Source organism: Lutra lutra, chromosome 2 (genome assembly GCF_902655055.1).
Source record: "Lutra lutra chromosome 2, mLutLut1.2, whole genome shotgun sequence".
Classification (NCBI taxonomy): domain Eukaryota; kingdom Metazoa; phylum Chordata; class Mammalia; order Carnivora; family Mustelidae; genus Lutra; species Lutra lutra.
The window spans coordinates 183,301,595-183,318,312 of record NC_062279.1 but is presented as its reverse complement, the minus strand read 5'-3'; the positions used below and the strand labels follow the sequence as shown (position 1 = coordinate 183,318,312).

The 16,718-nt window shown below is 41.1% G+C and overlaps 1 protein-coding gene across 2 annotated transcripts; it reads left to right on the top strand.

Annotated features, from left to right (window-relative positions):
- Positions 1–657: 657 nt before the first annotated feature.
- SGCB (sarcoglycan beta) lies at positions 658–14,953 on the top strand. 2 transcript variants are annotated; one of them, XM_047719267.1, is made up of 6 exons: positions 658–737; positions 5,877–6,086; positions 10,026–10,211; positions 10,845–11,036; positions 11,350–11,481; positions 13,837–14,953. In XM_047719267.1, the coding sequence occupies exons 1-6, from the start codon at positions 702–704 to the stop codon at positions 14,038–14,040; spliced, it is 960 nt and encodes a 319-aa protein (XP_047575223.1). In that variant the 5' UTR covers positions 658–701; the 3' UTR covers positions 14,041–14,953. The 2 variants fall into 2 exon arrangements, with proteins under 2 accessions (XP_047575223.1, XP_047575222.1); XM_047719266.1 differs by lacking the exon at positions 658–737 and adding an exon at positions 3,221–3,368.
- Positions 14,954–16,718: the final 1,765 nt, after the last annotated feature.

Sequence of the window (16,718 nt, the reverse complement as noted above, 5' to 3'; positions counted from 1 at the left end):
CATTGCATTGAAAACAGACAAATAAATAAATAAGATCAGCGTTGGGTTCTGGTGTGCAGTGAGCATTTGTTAGCTTGGGTTTCCCACAATGTGTACCGACAACACGGTCTCCAATAATAAATGGAAAATCCACCCCCAATACCACCGAAGAAAGCATCAGACTTCACAGGCTCTCCAAAGTTAAGAAGCATCCCTAAAGCGACTTTACGTCCTCCTTGAGCCCTCTCACTTCCCAAGATTTTAGCTGGCTAATCCGCAACTAACTTCCATGCACCAGGTCACCACCCTCGTCCCCATGTGTTCTCCAAAACTCCTCTTCCCACCCTGGCCACGGAGACCCCGGCCCGTAATGCAAGGAGGACGCCACAGCTCGGGACCGCGCCAGCCCTCGGTGATGGCAACCGACGGCGAAGGAAGGGGCGACGTCGTCTTTGAAGCTCCCCTTAGGGAGAATCCAGACGCGGCCGGGGCTCGCGTGAACACCCCCGCGCGGGAAGGCGCGCCCGGAGGCCACAGCGCTGGAGGCGGGGGCGGGGGAGCTCGCCGGCGGGCAGCGGGAGGACTCCGAGACTTTCCCCCGCCGCAGGGGCGGGGGGTGCGGCGAGCGGAGCCCCCCCACCACCACCCCGCGGCCAGGGCGCAGGCGCAGGAGCGCGGGGTGCGGCCGCGGCGGGGAGGGCGGCGGCGCCGGGCGCGGGAAGATGGCGGCAGCGGCGGCAGCGGCGGCGGCCGAGCAGGTCTGGGAGCCATGCGGCAGCCGGGGGCAGGAGGGGATGGGGGGGTCGCGGCCGGCCGGTGGGGACCGCCGTGGGGCGGGTCGGCGGAGGCCGGGACGCGAGGGCGTGTGGGGGCCGCCGCGGGCCGGGCTCGGGGGGGCGGAGCGGGCGGGAGGAGCTGTCCGCAGCCGGGGATGCTGGCGAGGGCCGGGCGGCACCGCGGGCAGGGGCTCCGGGTCGCTGAGGGGAAGCAGGCGGCGGCCCTCGGTCTGGCCGGCTGCCCCTCGGCGGGCTGAGGAGGGGTCGCCGCCTGAAGGGCGGGGAGGCGGCCGTGGCAGCCGGGAGCCTGCGCCAGGACGTGCCGGGGACGTGCCGGCTTCGGTGGCCAGCGGAGATGCGGGTAAAAATAGCCTGAGCCGCGGAGCCGGGAGACTGCCCCGACACCCGCCGACAGCCGTCAGCTGTTGCCGGGATGTCAGCTGCGGCCCCTGCCTGTGCCTGCCGTCCCTCAGACGCAGGCCTCGGGTTTCTCCCCACCGCTTTGGTTTTGGAGATTCGGTCATCAGTTTAAAACTGCCTCCGTCCACCTGGTTTAAAATTATTTTTTTAATGCTTTATCAAGTATTTCCTGATCTGAATTGTAAACGTGTACCTCCGAGTAGTTTAAGAGACTATTTTCCCCCAAAAGCAAGCTAAACATACACATACACATACGCATGTTGCGTACACATACCTAGAGTTGCTGGAGTATTTTGTTGTAATGAAAATAATTTTCATGGTGACTTTTTCCCTTAACTGTTATTTCCCTTTACGAAACTATGACATGAGAGTTTCCTTAGAAAAAGTCTCATTCTACAGCATTGCTGAAAAAATAAATGCAAGTCAAGTTGTCAGCATTCTGTTCTCGGAAAACTTAACTGCTTTGTATGTCACTGGAACAGTCATTCTAAAGGACCCCCAAAATAGAGGAAACCCACCTTCAAGAAGCTTAAAGTCAGACAGCCAAATAAATACAGAGAAATCAGCTAAGAGGGCAAGCTACAGATCATAACAGTAAATTAAAATCTAAAGGAATAAGTAAAAGTAAAAGGAGGCAAAGCTTCTTGGGGTTGTTGAGATTAAAATTGTTCCTTGGCTTCCCTGATTTCCCTCCTGACTTCTCAGCTCTTGTTTTAGATGGTTCTTTTTTTTTATCTGCATCCCCTGTTGATGCTCTGGGGGTTCCACCAAGGTTCTATTCTTGCTTTTCACACAAACTGGGCAATCTGGTTCATTCCTTCGTTTCCACTCCAGAGTTAAACATAGGTCTCCAGCCTGAACTGAAATTTCCACAAGCACCCCAAACACAAAAATGTAGAAAACTGGATTGCGTCGTATTTACCATTAAAAGGGCTACAACCATCCGTCCTTGGTTAACGTAGCTAGAAACTTGAGAGCTGGACCCATCTAAAGGAGCTCAAAAGGGACCCACACTTGGTTTGATGTTCTGCTGTTCCAGGTGTGATATTTGAACAAAGGGCCCCACATTTCCTTTTTCCTCTAGACCACACATGAATATAGCAGGTCTCTACCCGAGAGTCATCTTAGATCCCCTCTGGGTCACAGTCACAGCCACTCAATCACCAGGTTCTGTAGTTCTTCCTCTTAATGCCTCTCCGCATCTTCTCTTCTTCTAAAGCTCCGTCAAGCCCTCCTTTGGACTAATATCAACACTTACCTGACAGCTGATATCTTCATCTGTAAACTCTTCTGTTCCAGTTCATCTCTTTTCAGTACAGACTTTGATTTTTCTGTAATGCAAATCTGATTATATCACTAACCCACTTTAAAATTTTAGTAGTTCCCCATCACCTTTAGGACAAAGTCCATTGTTCTTGACACAGTACTTAGTCCATTCATTTGCTGGCCCCACACCATATCTCAGACCTTATTTTTTGCACCATTTCTATACTCTTCCTCTTCCCATCCACAGAAACTACCAAAATTAGTTCACACTGAGATAACTTGTATTCAGAGTTTCCATGCTCTTCTCTCTGCCTGGAACGCCTTTTCTGTGATTTTGCTTGGCTTATTCCTATTTATCCTCCCAAGGTTCAGATGAAATCTCAGTCTTTCTTAAAAACATTCCCCTGCTGCTTCTGCTTGCTAAGTAGAGCTGCAGTCCTCTTTTGTACCCTTTCAGCATTCTGTTCATTTGCCACCACTGTTGAACTGCCATTGCCAGTGACCCGGTCTGTCTACTCTCCTGGCCTGTCAGGAGGTTCACTGAGGGTAGGTGCTTTGTCTGGCCTGTCTTGGTGATCTGGGGCATTTGGCATATAGTAACTCTTCAATAAATCATAAATGTATCGAATTGAATATAATAATTTACATGAATTGGCAGAAAAGAGTAAAGAATGCATCCCAGGAGGGATCAATTTTGTCTTGTCTCTCTTTGTTGTAGACCTTTTATTCAAGCTCCGACTTTTAAATTGCCCATACTGTGTCTGTGACAATTAGAGGAAAGCATATCTCCCTTAAGGTATTCTATGCCTTCTTGCAAAAAGTATCAAAGTGCACACTCCACTCTAAGATGTCAGCAGCATGAGTGTACCCTCACGCAGACACCCAACCTACACAATACTCAACAACCTGTTTTGTGAAAAAAATCTGGTGAATAGACTGAATTATCTTCTATAGAGCCTTCCTTACTGCTTTGTGGAATTACAAAAATTGTATCTGCTGCATTATTCACAATGATTAGTTCTGTCATTTTCCATTTTCCATAAACCCCTAACCAGCCTGCTACCTCTGCCACCACAGTAAGATTCCAGTAGCCTTCTCCGCTCTTTCTTAGCAGATGACCTTAGCTTTCACATCCCAAAGAAAAAGAAGGTTTTCTCTTCTGGGTATGAACTGTTTCATTGAAGTGGGAAGCCTATACTGAAAGCCTAGTCTTTTCTCATGTACTCCTATCACTTTCTTTCCTGCCTCCTGGAGGGTCTCATTTCCTACATTATCCTGCCCAAAGATCTTCCATCTTTGCCCCTCTTGGCATCTTTCCCTCCGCCATCAAACATACAACTCTTACCCCAAATTGGCGGGGGGCAGGGGGAGGGGAGGTGGTTACTTACTAACAGCAAGCACAAAAGCACAGTTTTCCTCTGATAGTACATAATTCTTTAGCTATAGTCTTCTCTTTTTTCATGTCTTCTCTTTCTAGACTGGAAAGTAGATGCATACATATGATATCTTTTTAGACTGTGCCCAGCTTACTAGTTTGCTTCCCAGAGTTCATCTTTGAAGGTTGAAGCACTTCTTGACAAAGCAGGTTCAGCAACACTACTATCCTTGGTTTTCCCGCCATTAATTGTATTTCTCATTTTCCACCATAGCTGCACATTTAAATTTTCCCAAGACTGTGTCCTTGGTCCGTTGTTCTCTTTCCTGTATGCTATTTTTCATAGTACATTTAATTTACCTCGGGGCTAAGCTCTCAGATCTGTATCTCTAGTCCTAACTGATCTAATACCCCATTCCGTCCTTCCCCTTGCCTTTGAGCCATGTGGTTCTCATTTAGTTTAAGTGTGACATATGCAGAATCTTCTGCCTCCTCCATTCCCCATATATAGCTAGTCACCATTCAGTAAACATGAGATTCTTTGAAGCTGGCTGCAAATTCAGGCAGCTCCTCTCACGAAGTACGTTTTTAATCTTTCCTTTTTCATCCCACGTTAGTTTAGGCCCTCATTACCTCATTACTTCAAACCTCCATTATGACAACATCCCCAGCAGCCTGCTCACTGATAGTCCTGTTACCTCTCTCTCCTACAAATACCCACACATTTAGCATCTTGAAATGTATGTCATTCGTGTCCAGGAACCTGCAGGGACTCCCAGTTAAACAGACAGACTAGGATTTGTACCCAGCAGTCCAAGAATTTTCTCAACCTTCTGTACTTGGCCACTGTATTCTTCCTGTGTTGCCCGCTCTGACCCACCTACTTCCTGTTTCCTGGAAAACAAATGCAAAGCCATCCTGTGTCTCCTCCGGTTGGACTCCATGGCCTGAATTGGCCATACTGGCATCTGAACATACAGATCACTTTATTGTATTGCTAACTATTTTATACCCACATCACATTTGTGATATCTAGAGAATAAGGGTCCTGTCCTATATTTCTTTAGTATTCCTATTTGTGGTATTAGTGTTTAAGCATAAAATATTTCATAAGTGCCTATTCAATAAGTAAGTTTTCTCAGAGCTCTAAAATATATGTAAGTTGGGCAGTATCCATTTCTATCCATTTTGCATTCATGACATATTACCAAAAATACCATTCAACCATAGTCTAAGTTAGAGGTCCTCAAACTTTCTGGTCTCGGGTTATTTTAATGCTCTTAAAAGTTACTGAGAATCCCAAAGAACTTTTATTTGTGTGAGTTATAGTCATTGATATTTACCATATTAAAAATTAAACCAGAGAAAATTTGAAACACAGGAATACAAGCGCACATTCCATTAGCTGTTAGAGCATTGATATCACATACAGTCATTTAGCCTCTGCAAAACTCCACTGAACATTCATGAGAGAAGAAGAGTAAAAGAGGTAAATAACATCTTGGTATTATTTTGAACACAGTTTTTACTCTCCAGGCCTCTGTAAGAGTTCAGGGAGCTTCTCCTGGTCTCCCTTGCCTATACTTTGAAAACTGCTGATAGAGGATAATGTTAACTTTAGCCAATTGGGGTGATAAATAGCGAAGAGTGTCAGCCTTTCCAAATTTTTTTCTTACAAATGAAATAAATAAATATATCTATAATGAAACAAATCACTATAAATCATTAATAAAAAAACAGATGAACCATGTGGGATATATATGTCAGTTCTAACCCCAGATGAGCCGGCTGCACACTTCAGGTGCACTGGCAGTGTTCAAAGCAGAGGGTAGAAAGGTGTTATCAAGAGTCACACTAAAGGTTCTCCACTACCCCTCGAAGCATAACAACATCCTGACTTGGAGCCGACAGCTCAACATGACTTCAAGTTTATCCGTGGGAAATATATGATTCAGCAGTTCAGCAGTTTGGCTTTCTTTCATTAGGAATTTGCACTTCATAAATAAATGCATTGAAAAGAGTGGGTATGGCTATTCCATTGTGTTGCATTTTGTTTTTAGCAAAGTTCCAATGGTCCCGTAAAGAAGTCCATGCGGGAGAAGGCTGTCGAGAGAAGGAATGTCAATAAGGAGCATAATAGTAATTTCAAGGCCGGATATATTCCAATCGATGAAGATCGCCTCCATAAAACGGGATTGAGGGGGAGAAAGGGCAATTTAGCTGTCTGTGTCATTATCCTGTTGTTTATCCTGGCTGTCATCAACTTAATTGTAAGTATGTGGTACAGAATTTTCTTTTTTTAATTACCATGGGGAATTTTTTGGTGAAATCGTCGACTTTGTTTCTATGATTTCTTTCAAAACCCTCTTACCTTCTGCTTTTCAATACATGTTTTCTCACTGTAAGTTTTTCTTAGATGCACAGTTACCCTTCACAGCGTGTGCAAAGAGCCCCTGACTTGCTTACTCTCCAAATATTGTCTAACAGAATCCTGTCTTCCTAATTTCACAAGCAACAGTGCCTTTTATCAAATGTTTTTGAAACAGGAGATTCCATCTTTTACACACATAGAAAAGACCCACTGGCCTTTTTAAAAATTTATTATTAAAGTGTAGCTAAGATACAATGTTATTCTTAGTTTCAGGTGTATAGCATAAGGGATTGGACAGTTCTATACAGTACTCAGGGCTCACTGTAAGCGTAGTCACCACCTGTCACCAAATAGTGTTATTACAGTGTTATTGACTGTATTCCCTATGCTGTGCTTTGCATCTCTGTGACTTATTTTATAAGTCTGTACCTCTTCTTACTGAGTTGCCATAAATATGTTATTTATTTTTAAAAACCGAGTATGCTAGTATTGCCACGTGTTAATTTTGTTTAGAAGAAAATGTGCATGGAACATTCCCTTTAAAGGACTTAGCTTTAAGGGTAAAATCAGCTGGGTAGGAGACACTTGACTGCCTTTACCTCTCCTAAAAAAAAATATAATCCTTTCTGTTCTCATTTAGCTTTTCCTAAATTTAGTATTACCTCCTCAACCAGATTTTAAAATCATAAACCCTTGTTTGATAGCAGAGAGTTATCTTTTGTAGTGTTTCTATGTTGTTATAGACTGGAAGGATCTGGTAGGCCAGTTTAAGGTGCTGAAGACCTAGTATGTTGCCTTTTCCAAAGATACTTGCTTTTCTAAAGAAGAAGACTTAATCCAAGGTTGTAACTACCTGAGGGTTAAACTTGAACCCCTCTGGCATGTGTGTAGATGACATATGCCGAGGGTCATTATTGGTCTACCTGTGACAGATGAACATGGGCCACAGTGGGTCTAAAGCAATTCCATTTTTATTTTTGGCTCCTAATACTTTTAAGCTAGTCCTTTATACTTTATGTTCCTCCCAACCCTCATTAGGTTTGTGTCTCATCCTTCCCGTACATTGGAAAGAGCTGGTACCATAAATAGCTTTTCTAGGAGCACGTGTTCTGAATTTATTTTATTTTATACATTTTTGTTGTTGTTGGAAACTTCTGGTTAAGATGGAAGAATGAAGACATTTTTATCCCCTTCCTCTTTAAAAAGCTCATCCCAAGGTAACAATGTCAAGAAACAGAAATACCTTGAAAGATCGTGGGAGGCAACCGAAATCCTAAACCATAATGTATGAAGACAAGAAAGCAGGAGGAGAAATGGCAGTTCACTTACCAGAGAAGGGAACCTTTTCCTTTGTGTTGGTGACAGTGCCTTGCACAATCATCAGGAATTGGAAATACAAGTACCATGAAAAGCAGGAGTGAGGCAGGAATGGAAAACAGCTTTTCGAGAACCCTGTAGAAGCAGTCAGAGATCCCTAGCCTTCCTCTGCCTTCCAGCCAGCAGTTAGGCAACCTTGCCTTGTAACCCCACACAGCATGTCACGGAAGGGAGAGGATTCTTCCTGCCTGAGGAGGGGAGGGATGCTGGAAGTGGGCAGGTCTGAATCCTGAGTGCTGAGACTCTGTTTCCCAGCTCTCTAGCTCTCTTCTCAGTCTCTTTCTCCAGCTCCCTGGTCACAGGCTTATGTCCCCCAGGCAGGAGATAAAGTAGCCTGCTCTGGGGAAACTGAAGCATCTGGAGGAAAAACCTGTAGATACTGACACTTGGCAGGTCCCAGTGGAAAAGCCACCTCATCTCCTGCTGTGAAGCCTGTCTGTCACAAGCCCCACCCCACACAGAGAACTTTCTGTGCACTTTTTTAAACCTCACTGTTCAATATGAACACTGAGCCACTAGGGATCCATGGATCTCTTGGAAAGCTCCCAGAATTGAAAAATGATGGAGACCAAAAACACACAAACCATGAGGAAAATAGGAATTCAAGGAGATAGAGAAAATACAATGAATGACAGAAAACTTAAAAAACTAAAACCAATATCTTCAGAGAAAAGAGAGGATATTACATCCACAAAACAAGGATAAGGCATACCATTAAGAAGGAGCTATTAAAGAATAAGGAAGAACTTGCAGAAATACATAGGGATGGATGGATGGATGGATGGATGGATGGATGGATGGATGGATGGATGGATGAATGGATGGATGGATGGAAAGACAGAGAGATTGGAAGATAAAGAAAAGGAACCCTTCTAGAAAGCTCAATAAAATTAAAGAATCCGGGAAGTGTGTAGCTAATAGGAGTTTCAGAAAAAGATAAGAAGGAACACTGGGGAGAAAGTTATCAAACATATAAATCAAGAAAATTTCCTAGAACAGATTGAAAACTACCATTCTAGGTCCAATGTCATGCATAAAAGACTCACACCAAGGCCATGACTGAAATTTAAGAAAACCAGGGATAAACCAGGGATAAAGAGAAGATCCTAAAATCTTCCAGAGGAGAAATAAAAGCAGGTTATGTATGAAGAACACAAAATCAGAGATGTCAGACCTCTCAAATGCAGCCCTGCAAACCAGACAGCAAGATAGCAAGGGCCTTCAAAATTTGGAGGGAAAATAGCACCAACCCTAGAATGTCTATCAAGCTAGACTAGTAATCAAATGTGAGGGCTTATAGAGATGCTTTTTAACCGTGCACACTCTCAAAATTTCCTTCACATACATTCTTTCTTTTTTTTAAAGATTTTATTTATTCATTTGAGAGACAGAGAGAGAGAGCATGAGAGTGGAGAAGGTCAGAGGGAGAAGTAGACTCCCTGCAGAGCTGGGAGCCCCATGTGGGACTCCAGGATCATGACCTGAGAGGAAGGCAGTGGGTCAACAGACTGAGCCACCCAGGTGCCCACATACATTCTTTCTAAGGAGGAGCTCACTGCCAGAAGGCACTACCTCCCAGAAAACTGAAGGCAGGGATGCGGGAAGCAGTATCCAGCGCGGGAGACAGAGAGAAGTTCCAGCACGAAAGCGAAGGAAAAGTTTGAGGTGACAGCTGTGTCATCGCAGACCTAGGGGGAACAGTCCAGATTGGAGCAAGCTCAGAGTTCCAGCAAGCTTTCCTGAGACAGAAAAATAGAACTCCTAGAATAGATTATCCGAGAGGTTTGGACTTTGAGAACCTTTTACTGAGTGACCTTTTATAAAGACTTTGGAGGTTTTGAAAATTTTCAGTCGGGTTTTCAAAGAAACTAAGCAAATGTGGTCCAGTGCCGAAGAAAGACAAGTATAAACTCCAGGAGACGCAGAGTACAAAAAAGGAACTGCTCTCTTAGTTACAGTATTTGGCTTAGCAATGAACAGTACTTATACAGTTGCAGTACTAAAAATACTGAACCTGGGTCTAGCTAGCATTCGAGACGGGTGCCAGTGGAGAAGAAATATAAATGAGATAAATTCTCATCTGCTAAAGTAAGAAATTAATAGGTAAAACCTTAGATTGATGAGTGAAGAAATAATATACTCACATCACTTAAAAATCTGGAAAAATTCGAGATGAAATACCTAAAATTGTTTGAAAGTGGCTGTCACCGGACAAGATGTGGAGGAAGCAGAAAAAATAAGAAACTGCTCTTCTAGCACTTTGACTTTTAGCTATTTGCCTGTAATACCTTGATCAAATTGAAATGGGTTTAATTTTCAAGTGGAAAACCAGGGGATGTGTTCATGTCACTGGTGAGACATCTTAGGAAGTTTAATCCTTTGGCTATTGTCTTTTCTGTTCATTTTCTAATTATGTTAAATGTGTGCTACCAGTTAACAGGGGGCTTGTTTTCTCTTGTAGATAACACTTGTTATCTGGGCTGTGATTCGCATCGGGCCAAATGGCTGTGACAGCATGGAGTTTCATGAAAGCGGCCTGCTCCGGTTTAAGCAAGTATCTGACATGGGAGTTATACATCCTCTTTATAAGAGCACAGTAGGAGGAAGGCGAAATGAAAACTTGGTTATCACTGGCAACAACCAGCCTGTAAGTTCCCACATCAGTCGAGGGACATTAGAGGAAAATTCTTTGTAAAAACCTAGAGTGGATTATTGGAAATGGATATTTTCCTCGAGAGAATATTCATAAGCATATTTAATAATATTGTTGGTCTTGTAATCTGTAAATATTACATGCTTTCTTAATATCTTAATATGGCAGCATTTTCTGTAATAGATTAATGACTCTAAGAATAGCGTGTTCTTTCTTCTCCACGCAAGGTAACCTGCAAACAGAGCACCTTCCCAGGTTGGAATTCCCTGTACTTTCTGGGAGTCTAGAAGGGAATATGCCAATGGAGTCAGTGGCAGCCATGCAGGTGGCTGCTGTAACACAGGTTTTGAGTGGACCAGAACCTCAAGGAGGTATTCTTAACACCCCCTGCCTGCCTTGGGTCTGGGTCCGTCTGTCTGCCCTGTGACCCATGGATTTGTGCAGCGTAGTACAACCAAACAAGCGTATAGATCCTCATTTTAAGAACTCTTTTCCCAAGTGGATAGAGAGATGCCGTTAAAATTATTGGAAGTTAGTCTATTGTAAAGTGTTTTTAATAATGTTCTTGATGAATTTTGGATGCAGCCTCCTTTGAAAACATACTCATGATAAAGTGTTTCTCTGTAGATTGTTTTCCAGCAAGGGACAACAAAGCTCAGTGTCGAAAAGAACAAAACTTCTATCACCAGTGACATTGGCATGCAGTTTTTTGACCCGAGGACGCAGAATATCTTGTTCAGCACAGACTATGAAACTCATGAGTTTCATTTGCCAAGTGGAGTGAAAAGTTTGAATGTTCAAAAAGCATCTACCGAAAGGGTATGATTTCTTTTGTTTGCTTTATTAATGGAAGAGAATTACTCTCTAAAGTTACAAAGCAGGAGGGGAGTTTTGCTGGTTTATAGTGATGTGAAAGAATAAGTTCTGGAACAATGGGAAGGACTAATTAGTTCTAGATTCGTCATCTGATCATTATCAAGTCACGTCTCTTCATCTCAACCCCTATAAAATGTGACTGAAAATTCTTGCCTTTCATATTCCATGGGTGAAACTCCTATTCCTCTGTCTCTGATAATAATTCTCACTTTAATTTAGAAATGCGTTTTATTACTTTTTTTTTTGTAATTTTCAGATTACCAGCAATGCTACTAGTGACTTAAATATAAAAGTTGACGGGCGTGCTATCGTGCGTGGAAATGAAGGTGTATTCATTATGGGCAAAACCATTGAATTTCACATGGGCGGTAATATGGAGTTAAAGGCAGTGAGTATTTCTTAAGAGTTTTAGAGAATAAGTAGATTCTTGGGCATATAAATTTATATGTGGAACAGTATACAATTATTTAAAATGGTAATGTAGTTGTATATTTTTTGACATGGGGAGATGTTCAAAATGGACTCTGAAGTCAAAGACAGTTACAGTTTGTGAAATGTCTTATTTTTATTTTTCAAAATATATGTACATTCATAAAAACCTAGAAGGGTATGCCAGAATGTCAACAATGGTTGACTATGGGTAGCAGGATAACAGATGACTTTAATTTTATTTTTCATTCTGCTTGCCTCTTGTTTTCTAAAAAAATTTTTTACAACATGTTACCTGTATTATTTTAAAAGGCAAAAATAAATAAACTTCCAAAATTCTGGAAGAATTCTCAAAGTAAGAATTATCAAAGTAATTATCCATTCCCTGAAGTTGTTGGGTTTTGGCTTTTTTTTATATGTACAATTTCTTATTTTTTTATTAACATATAACATATTATTAGCTCCAGGGGTACAGGTCTGTGAATCGCCAGGTTTACACACTTCACAGCACTCACCATAGCACATACCCTCCCCAATGTCCATAACCCCATGTTGGTTTTTTTTTTAAATTAAAGATTTTTCATGCCCTTTCCCAAGTTTTATATCCAGCGATGTGAAAATCAATTAGCAAATGTACAAAACATATTTTATTTACCCATCTATTATTAACTGCAAAGGAAAAAGATTTTGCCTTTATTATAGCTATTAAAAAGTGAAGTTGTGTTTTTTTTTTAAAGATTTATTTATTTGACAGAGATCACGAGTAGGCAGAGAGGCAGGCAGAGAGAAAGGAGGAAGCAGGCTCCCTGCTGAGCAGAGAGCCCAATGCGGGGCTTGATCCTAGGACCCTGGGATCACGACCTGAGCGGAAGGCAGAGGCTTTAACCCACTGAGCCACCCAGGCTCCCCGAAAAGTGAAGTTTTATCCTTCACAGATTATATCTGAACTTCAGTAGGTAGCGTATCTCATGTAAGGGAGCCGGAAATCCAAAAACTGTTTACCTGCTTAGTTTTGATCAAAGCATATTTATTCAAAACGTCCTTGGCCACCAGCTATGTGCTACTTAACTAAAGCTAATTAAATTATTTTACCAAGCATCATATATGACAGAAATAAAATTAATCCTAAGGACTTATAAAAATAAAATAATTATTTCCTTTTATTTAAATTTAACTTAGAAAAAATAAGCTTTAAAAATTGAGTTTTCCATTTACATAAATAGCGTTCTCCTCTAAAACACATATTACAATTTCTAAATAACAAAGATGAACACTAATGTGTTCCTTGCCAGAAACTCAATAGCAATGCTGAGTATGTTTTGCCTGTATTGTAGTAAGAAGCCATTCCTCTAAGAGCATAGAGTTGAGGAACCATCACAGTGGTGCTATTATTCTCAGCACTGGAAACTCAAAGAAGCAAGAGGTGTGATAGCTGGCATATGGCCATTAGCAAGTTACCTAAATCTTTTTTTTTTCCTACCTGAAAATTCTGCCTGTTGTTGATATGGGAAATATTAAGATACTTTGAAATATATATACATATATACCAGTTTCTCCACAATTAAAGAAAAACAAGGCACCAGTATTGAAAAGATAATTAGCTTTATAATCCAGTTAATATCAGTGGTTAGTTTTTAAATGTATAGCTAATTATAAGAAATTTTTTTATAAAGTAAGAATTTTATCAGTTAAACTGCATTTAAAGAAATAACTGCTCTAGCAATTTAAAGAAAGTAAAATTAAATGACCACAAGATGGCAACATTGAAACAAAATTTCAAAATTCATCACAAGGACTCTGTTTATTTCATATGCATACTGACACTACATAGTCAGTTAGCTGTTAACATTTCTTCAAACCCAACTTTGTCAGGCAGTTTTCTTTGAGTGCCCAGTCTTCAAAATTATCTGGTTTGAATCTTGATTTGTGGTGTGCAAAAACATTAGAAATTAAAATTAATTTTTCTATAGGAGAAAAACAGTGTTTTTCTTCTCATCATCAGAAACATACCAGTCAGTAATTTTGTAAAAACTCTCTTAAGAAGTAACAATTGAAAATGACCTGTATCAGTTTTATGCACTTAGGAATTTTGATATAATTTTAATAGAGGGTGTTACAACTGTATTGATACACACTAAAGAGGTCACTAGTTGAATCTTGACATTGGTTTTGTTTTCCCTGTTGTTGTTTTGGTCATGACTTTATTTTTTTTTTACCACTTATTTTCCTGGTTACTATTCTAAGTTTTGTTTATTAATTTTGTTCTATTTCCATTTGTGGAGGTAAATAAATCATGTTATTATTCTCCTGATAGGAAAACAGCATCATCCTAAACGGAACTGTGATGGTTAGCACAAGTCGCCTACCTAGTTCCTCCAGCGGAGACCAGTTTGGGATGGGCAACTGGGTGCGTTACAAGCTGTGTATGTGTGCGGACGGGACGCTCTTCAAAGTACAAGTGACGGGCCAGAACATGGGCTGCCAGATCTCAGACAATCCCTGTGGAAACACTCACTAGAAGAGCCCGAGAGGTCACCTGAGTGTTCATATCATGACTTTTTTTAAGAGTGTGCATGCAAGTCATGTTTTTAGAGAGTTTGCGGTAACTCTCACCTACAGAGCACTACCGTACCTATTATGTAATCTCCATATTTAAAAGATTCTCAGCTTAAATTTGAATACATTTCATTAAGTTGCACTGATCTTCAAATTACAGTTCTAAAGTAATTATCAGATGTGAATACAAGCAAAATACATCTTCAAAGAAGGATTTTTAAAATCCCACGGTTCCTTGTCTAAAGGATAAAGGGCTGAAGCAACCGTTTATACTCACTGTAAGTACATTTGGTAAATGGGGATACACCCATTTAAGGGGTTTGAAAGGTGGCGCCGTTAGTAAATGTTACATGCTCTGTCTTTTGGCTTCTAAGAGAATGGTCTCAGATTTTTAGTGCATTAATTTTCAGCTGTGTTCTCAATGTAAGTGAAATCATTAAAGAACGTCACATATGTGATTGGTAAGAAACTAAGGTTTCTTAGTTTTGCACTAGGATGAAAATACTCTGTAGAATATTTACTTGCTAAGTATTGATGAGTATGAAATGTTCACAATGTGGTAGAAATTGAAACACCAGCTTTGTTAGATCCTGATGACAGCTGTCATTTACATGACTCATTCTAGCCACTGTCCCAGGCACTGAGTCTGTAACATCGCTGATTCACCACAGCTGTGGATGTAGGGCTTATTATCCCAGGTTTTCCCCTTAGGAAACTGAGGATCAGAGGAGTTAAGAGACTTACCTTATGTCACACAGTATAATAACTGCCCGAGTTGGGACTGGAGCTCACATGTGATTCAAACCTAAAATGTACCTACCTCCAAATACTGTGTCCTTTTCACTATCTGCACTGAAGTCTTAATATTTAAAAATGGACAGAGACAAATTCAGACTCACCTAAGCAGTAAGGATCAAATAAAACAGCCATGCTTACTCTAGTTTAAAAAATTAAAAATCAATCTCATGTCAAAAAAAATTGGCCAACTGCTATCAGATTTTAAACTAGCTTGTACCAATCCGAAATATTATGTGATAGAGAAGTCCAGTTAGCCTACCTGTAGGCTACTGCAGTTTCCTAACTGATGGGCCTTGGCCCCTGGGGGTACCTGAATTGGGTAAAAGGGTCACTAAGATATTTAGACCCTCAGGCCTCAGGGCAACGCAGTGCGAAGCAGAAGGCCGTGGCCCCAGGCAAGTCCGCCCCGCTGCGCCATTCAAGGAGCACCCATTGCAGTGTGTGCTGGGCCTGAACAAAGTTGGGCAGCATGGTGTGAAGGGTGCTGATAGAGAAAATTCGTCTTTAAGTAGCTTTGGAGTAAGTATGAGAACTGATCTCTGCTCCTCATATCCCAATCCCAAATCATGACAATCCCATTGTAATCATGACAATTGGGAAGATCAGTGCAATGGGATTGTCATGATTACAACCCTGAAAGCCGGTTGATTTTTAATGTATTTTATAATTGACTTAAAAGGAACTCTCTGGTATTATTAATCACACACAGAGCATCAGGGGCCAAATTTTCAAAATAGTTTGCTGTAAAATAAGCAGTAGAGATAAATCATAAGCCCCACTCTGCGTTCAAGTCTAACAGTATTCTGCCGTGGTCACTTTGAACTGTGTAGATAAGAAAATCGATACAAAAATGGATCTGCATTCAGCCTATGCACAGTTCTCTCTGATAGAGCAACCAGATGCCTTAGAGATTACGAGCAGTCATTAAAGTGTACTGAAGGAGATGAGCTTACTATATAATACTAAGTGCAGTTTTTAAATGAAGGGGGAAAGTGAACTTTATTTTTTTTATTTAAATCCAGTTAGCCAATTTATAGTACATTAGTTTCAGATGCTGCGTTCAGTAAGTTATCAGTGATGTACGACACCCAGTGCTCATCACCTCACGTGCCCTCCTTAATGCCCGTCACCCAAGAAGTGAACTTTCTGACCTCTGAGTGTTATTAATTGTTGTGATAGTCAGAACTTATTTGAATATATGCAGTGTCATTTCGTATTTGAATGATGTTCAGAGAAATCCGTTGGAATTTTCATTCAGATACATAGTCTATTTTTAATTTCACATTCTTGTCTGTTCTATTTAGATTTGCTTGGAAAGTCTAAATATTTTTGCAAAAACCACAAAACACTACGTTACAAAGTATTATTTATTGAGTATAATTCACGAAGCAATCTATTTTTACTCCTCTTTGAGAAATACTTGTGTTTTTGATACATCTCCATTAAGTGCTTTTAACATGAGAGGATATTTTGATGTTTTTATAGGACTGTAAAGGTAACAGGTACAGTATTTTAGGACACTTTGCAGGTAGCCTTTGCCTTTTCATTGAGATGTAGACCTGGAAAACTCACGGGAAATGAGATCAGGAACAAACCGTCTATTTCACTTGTGATCTACTTTGCATAGTGGTAAAACTTCAGCTCCTCGTTCTCACCACCAGATGGTATTTTTCAAAACCCGAAATGTTAACTTTGCCTCTTTCTCCTGGTTGTTCATCCCCTGCCTTGAGCACTGATAGGACAAAAAGCAGACTCGGGGAAAGTAGATAGACAAAGACAGGCTCCCAGGAGAGGGGGCTAGATTCTTGCTTGTGTAAATAACCGCATTACTTCAGAGAGAGG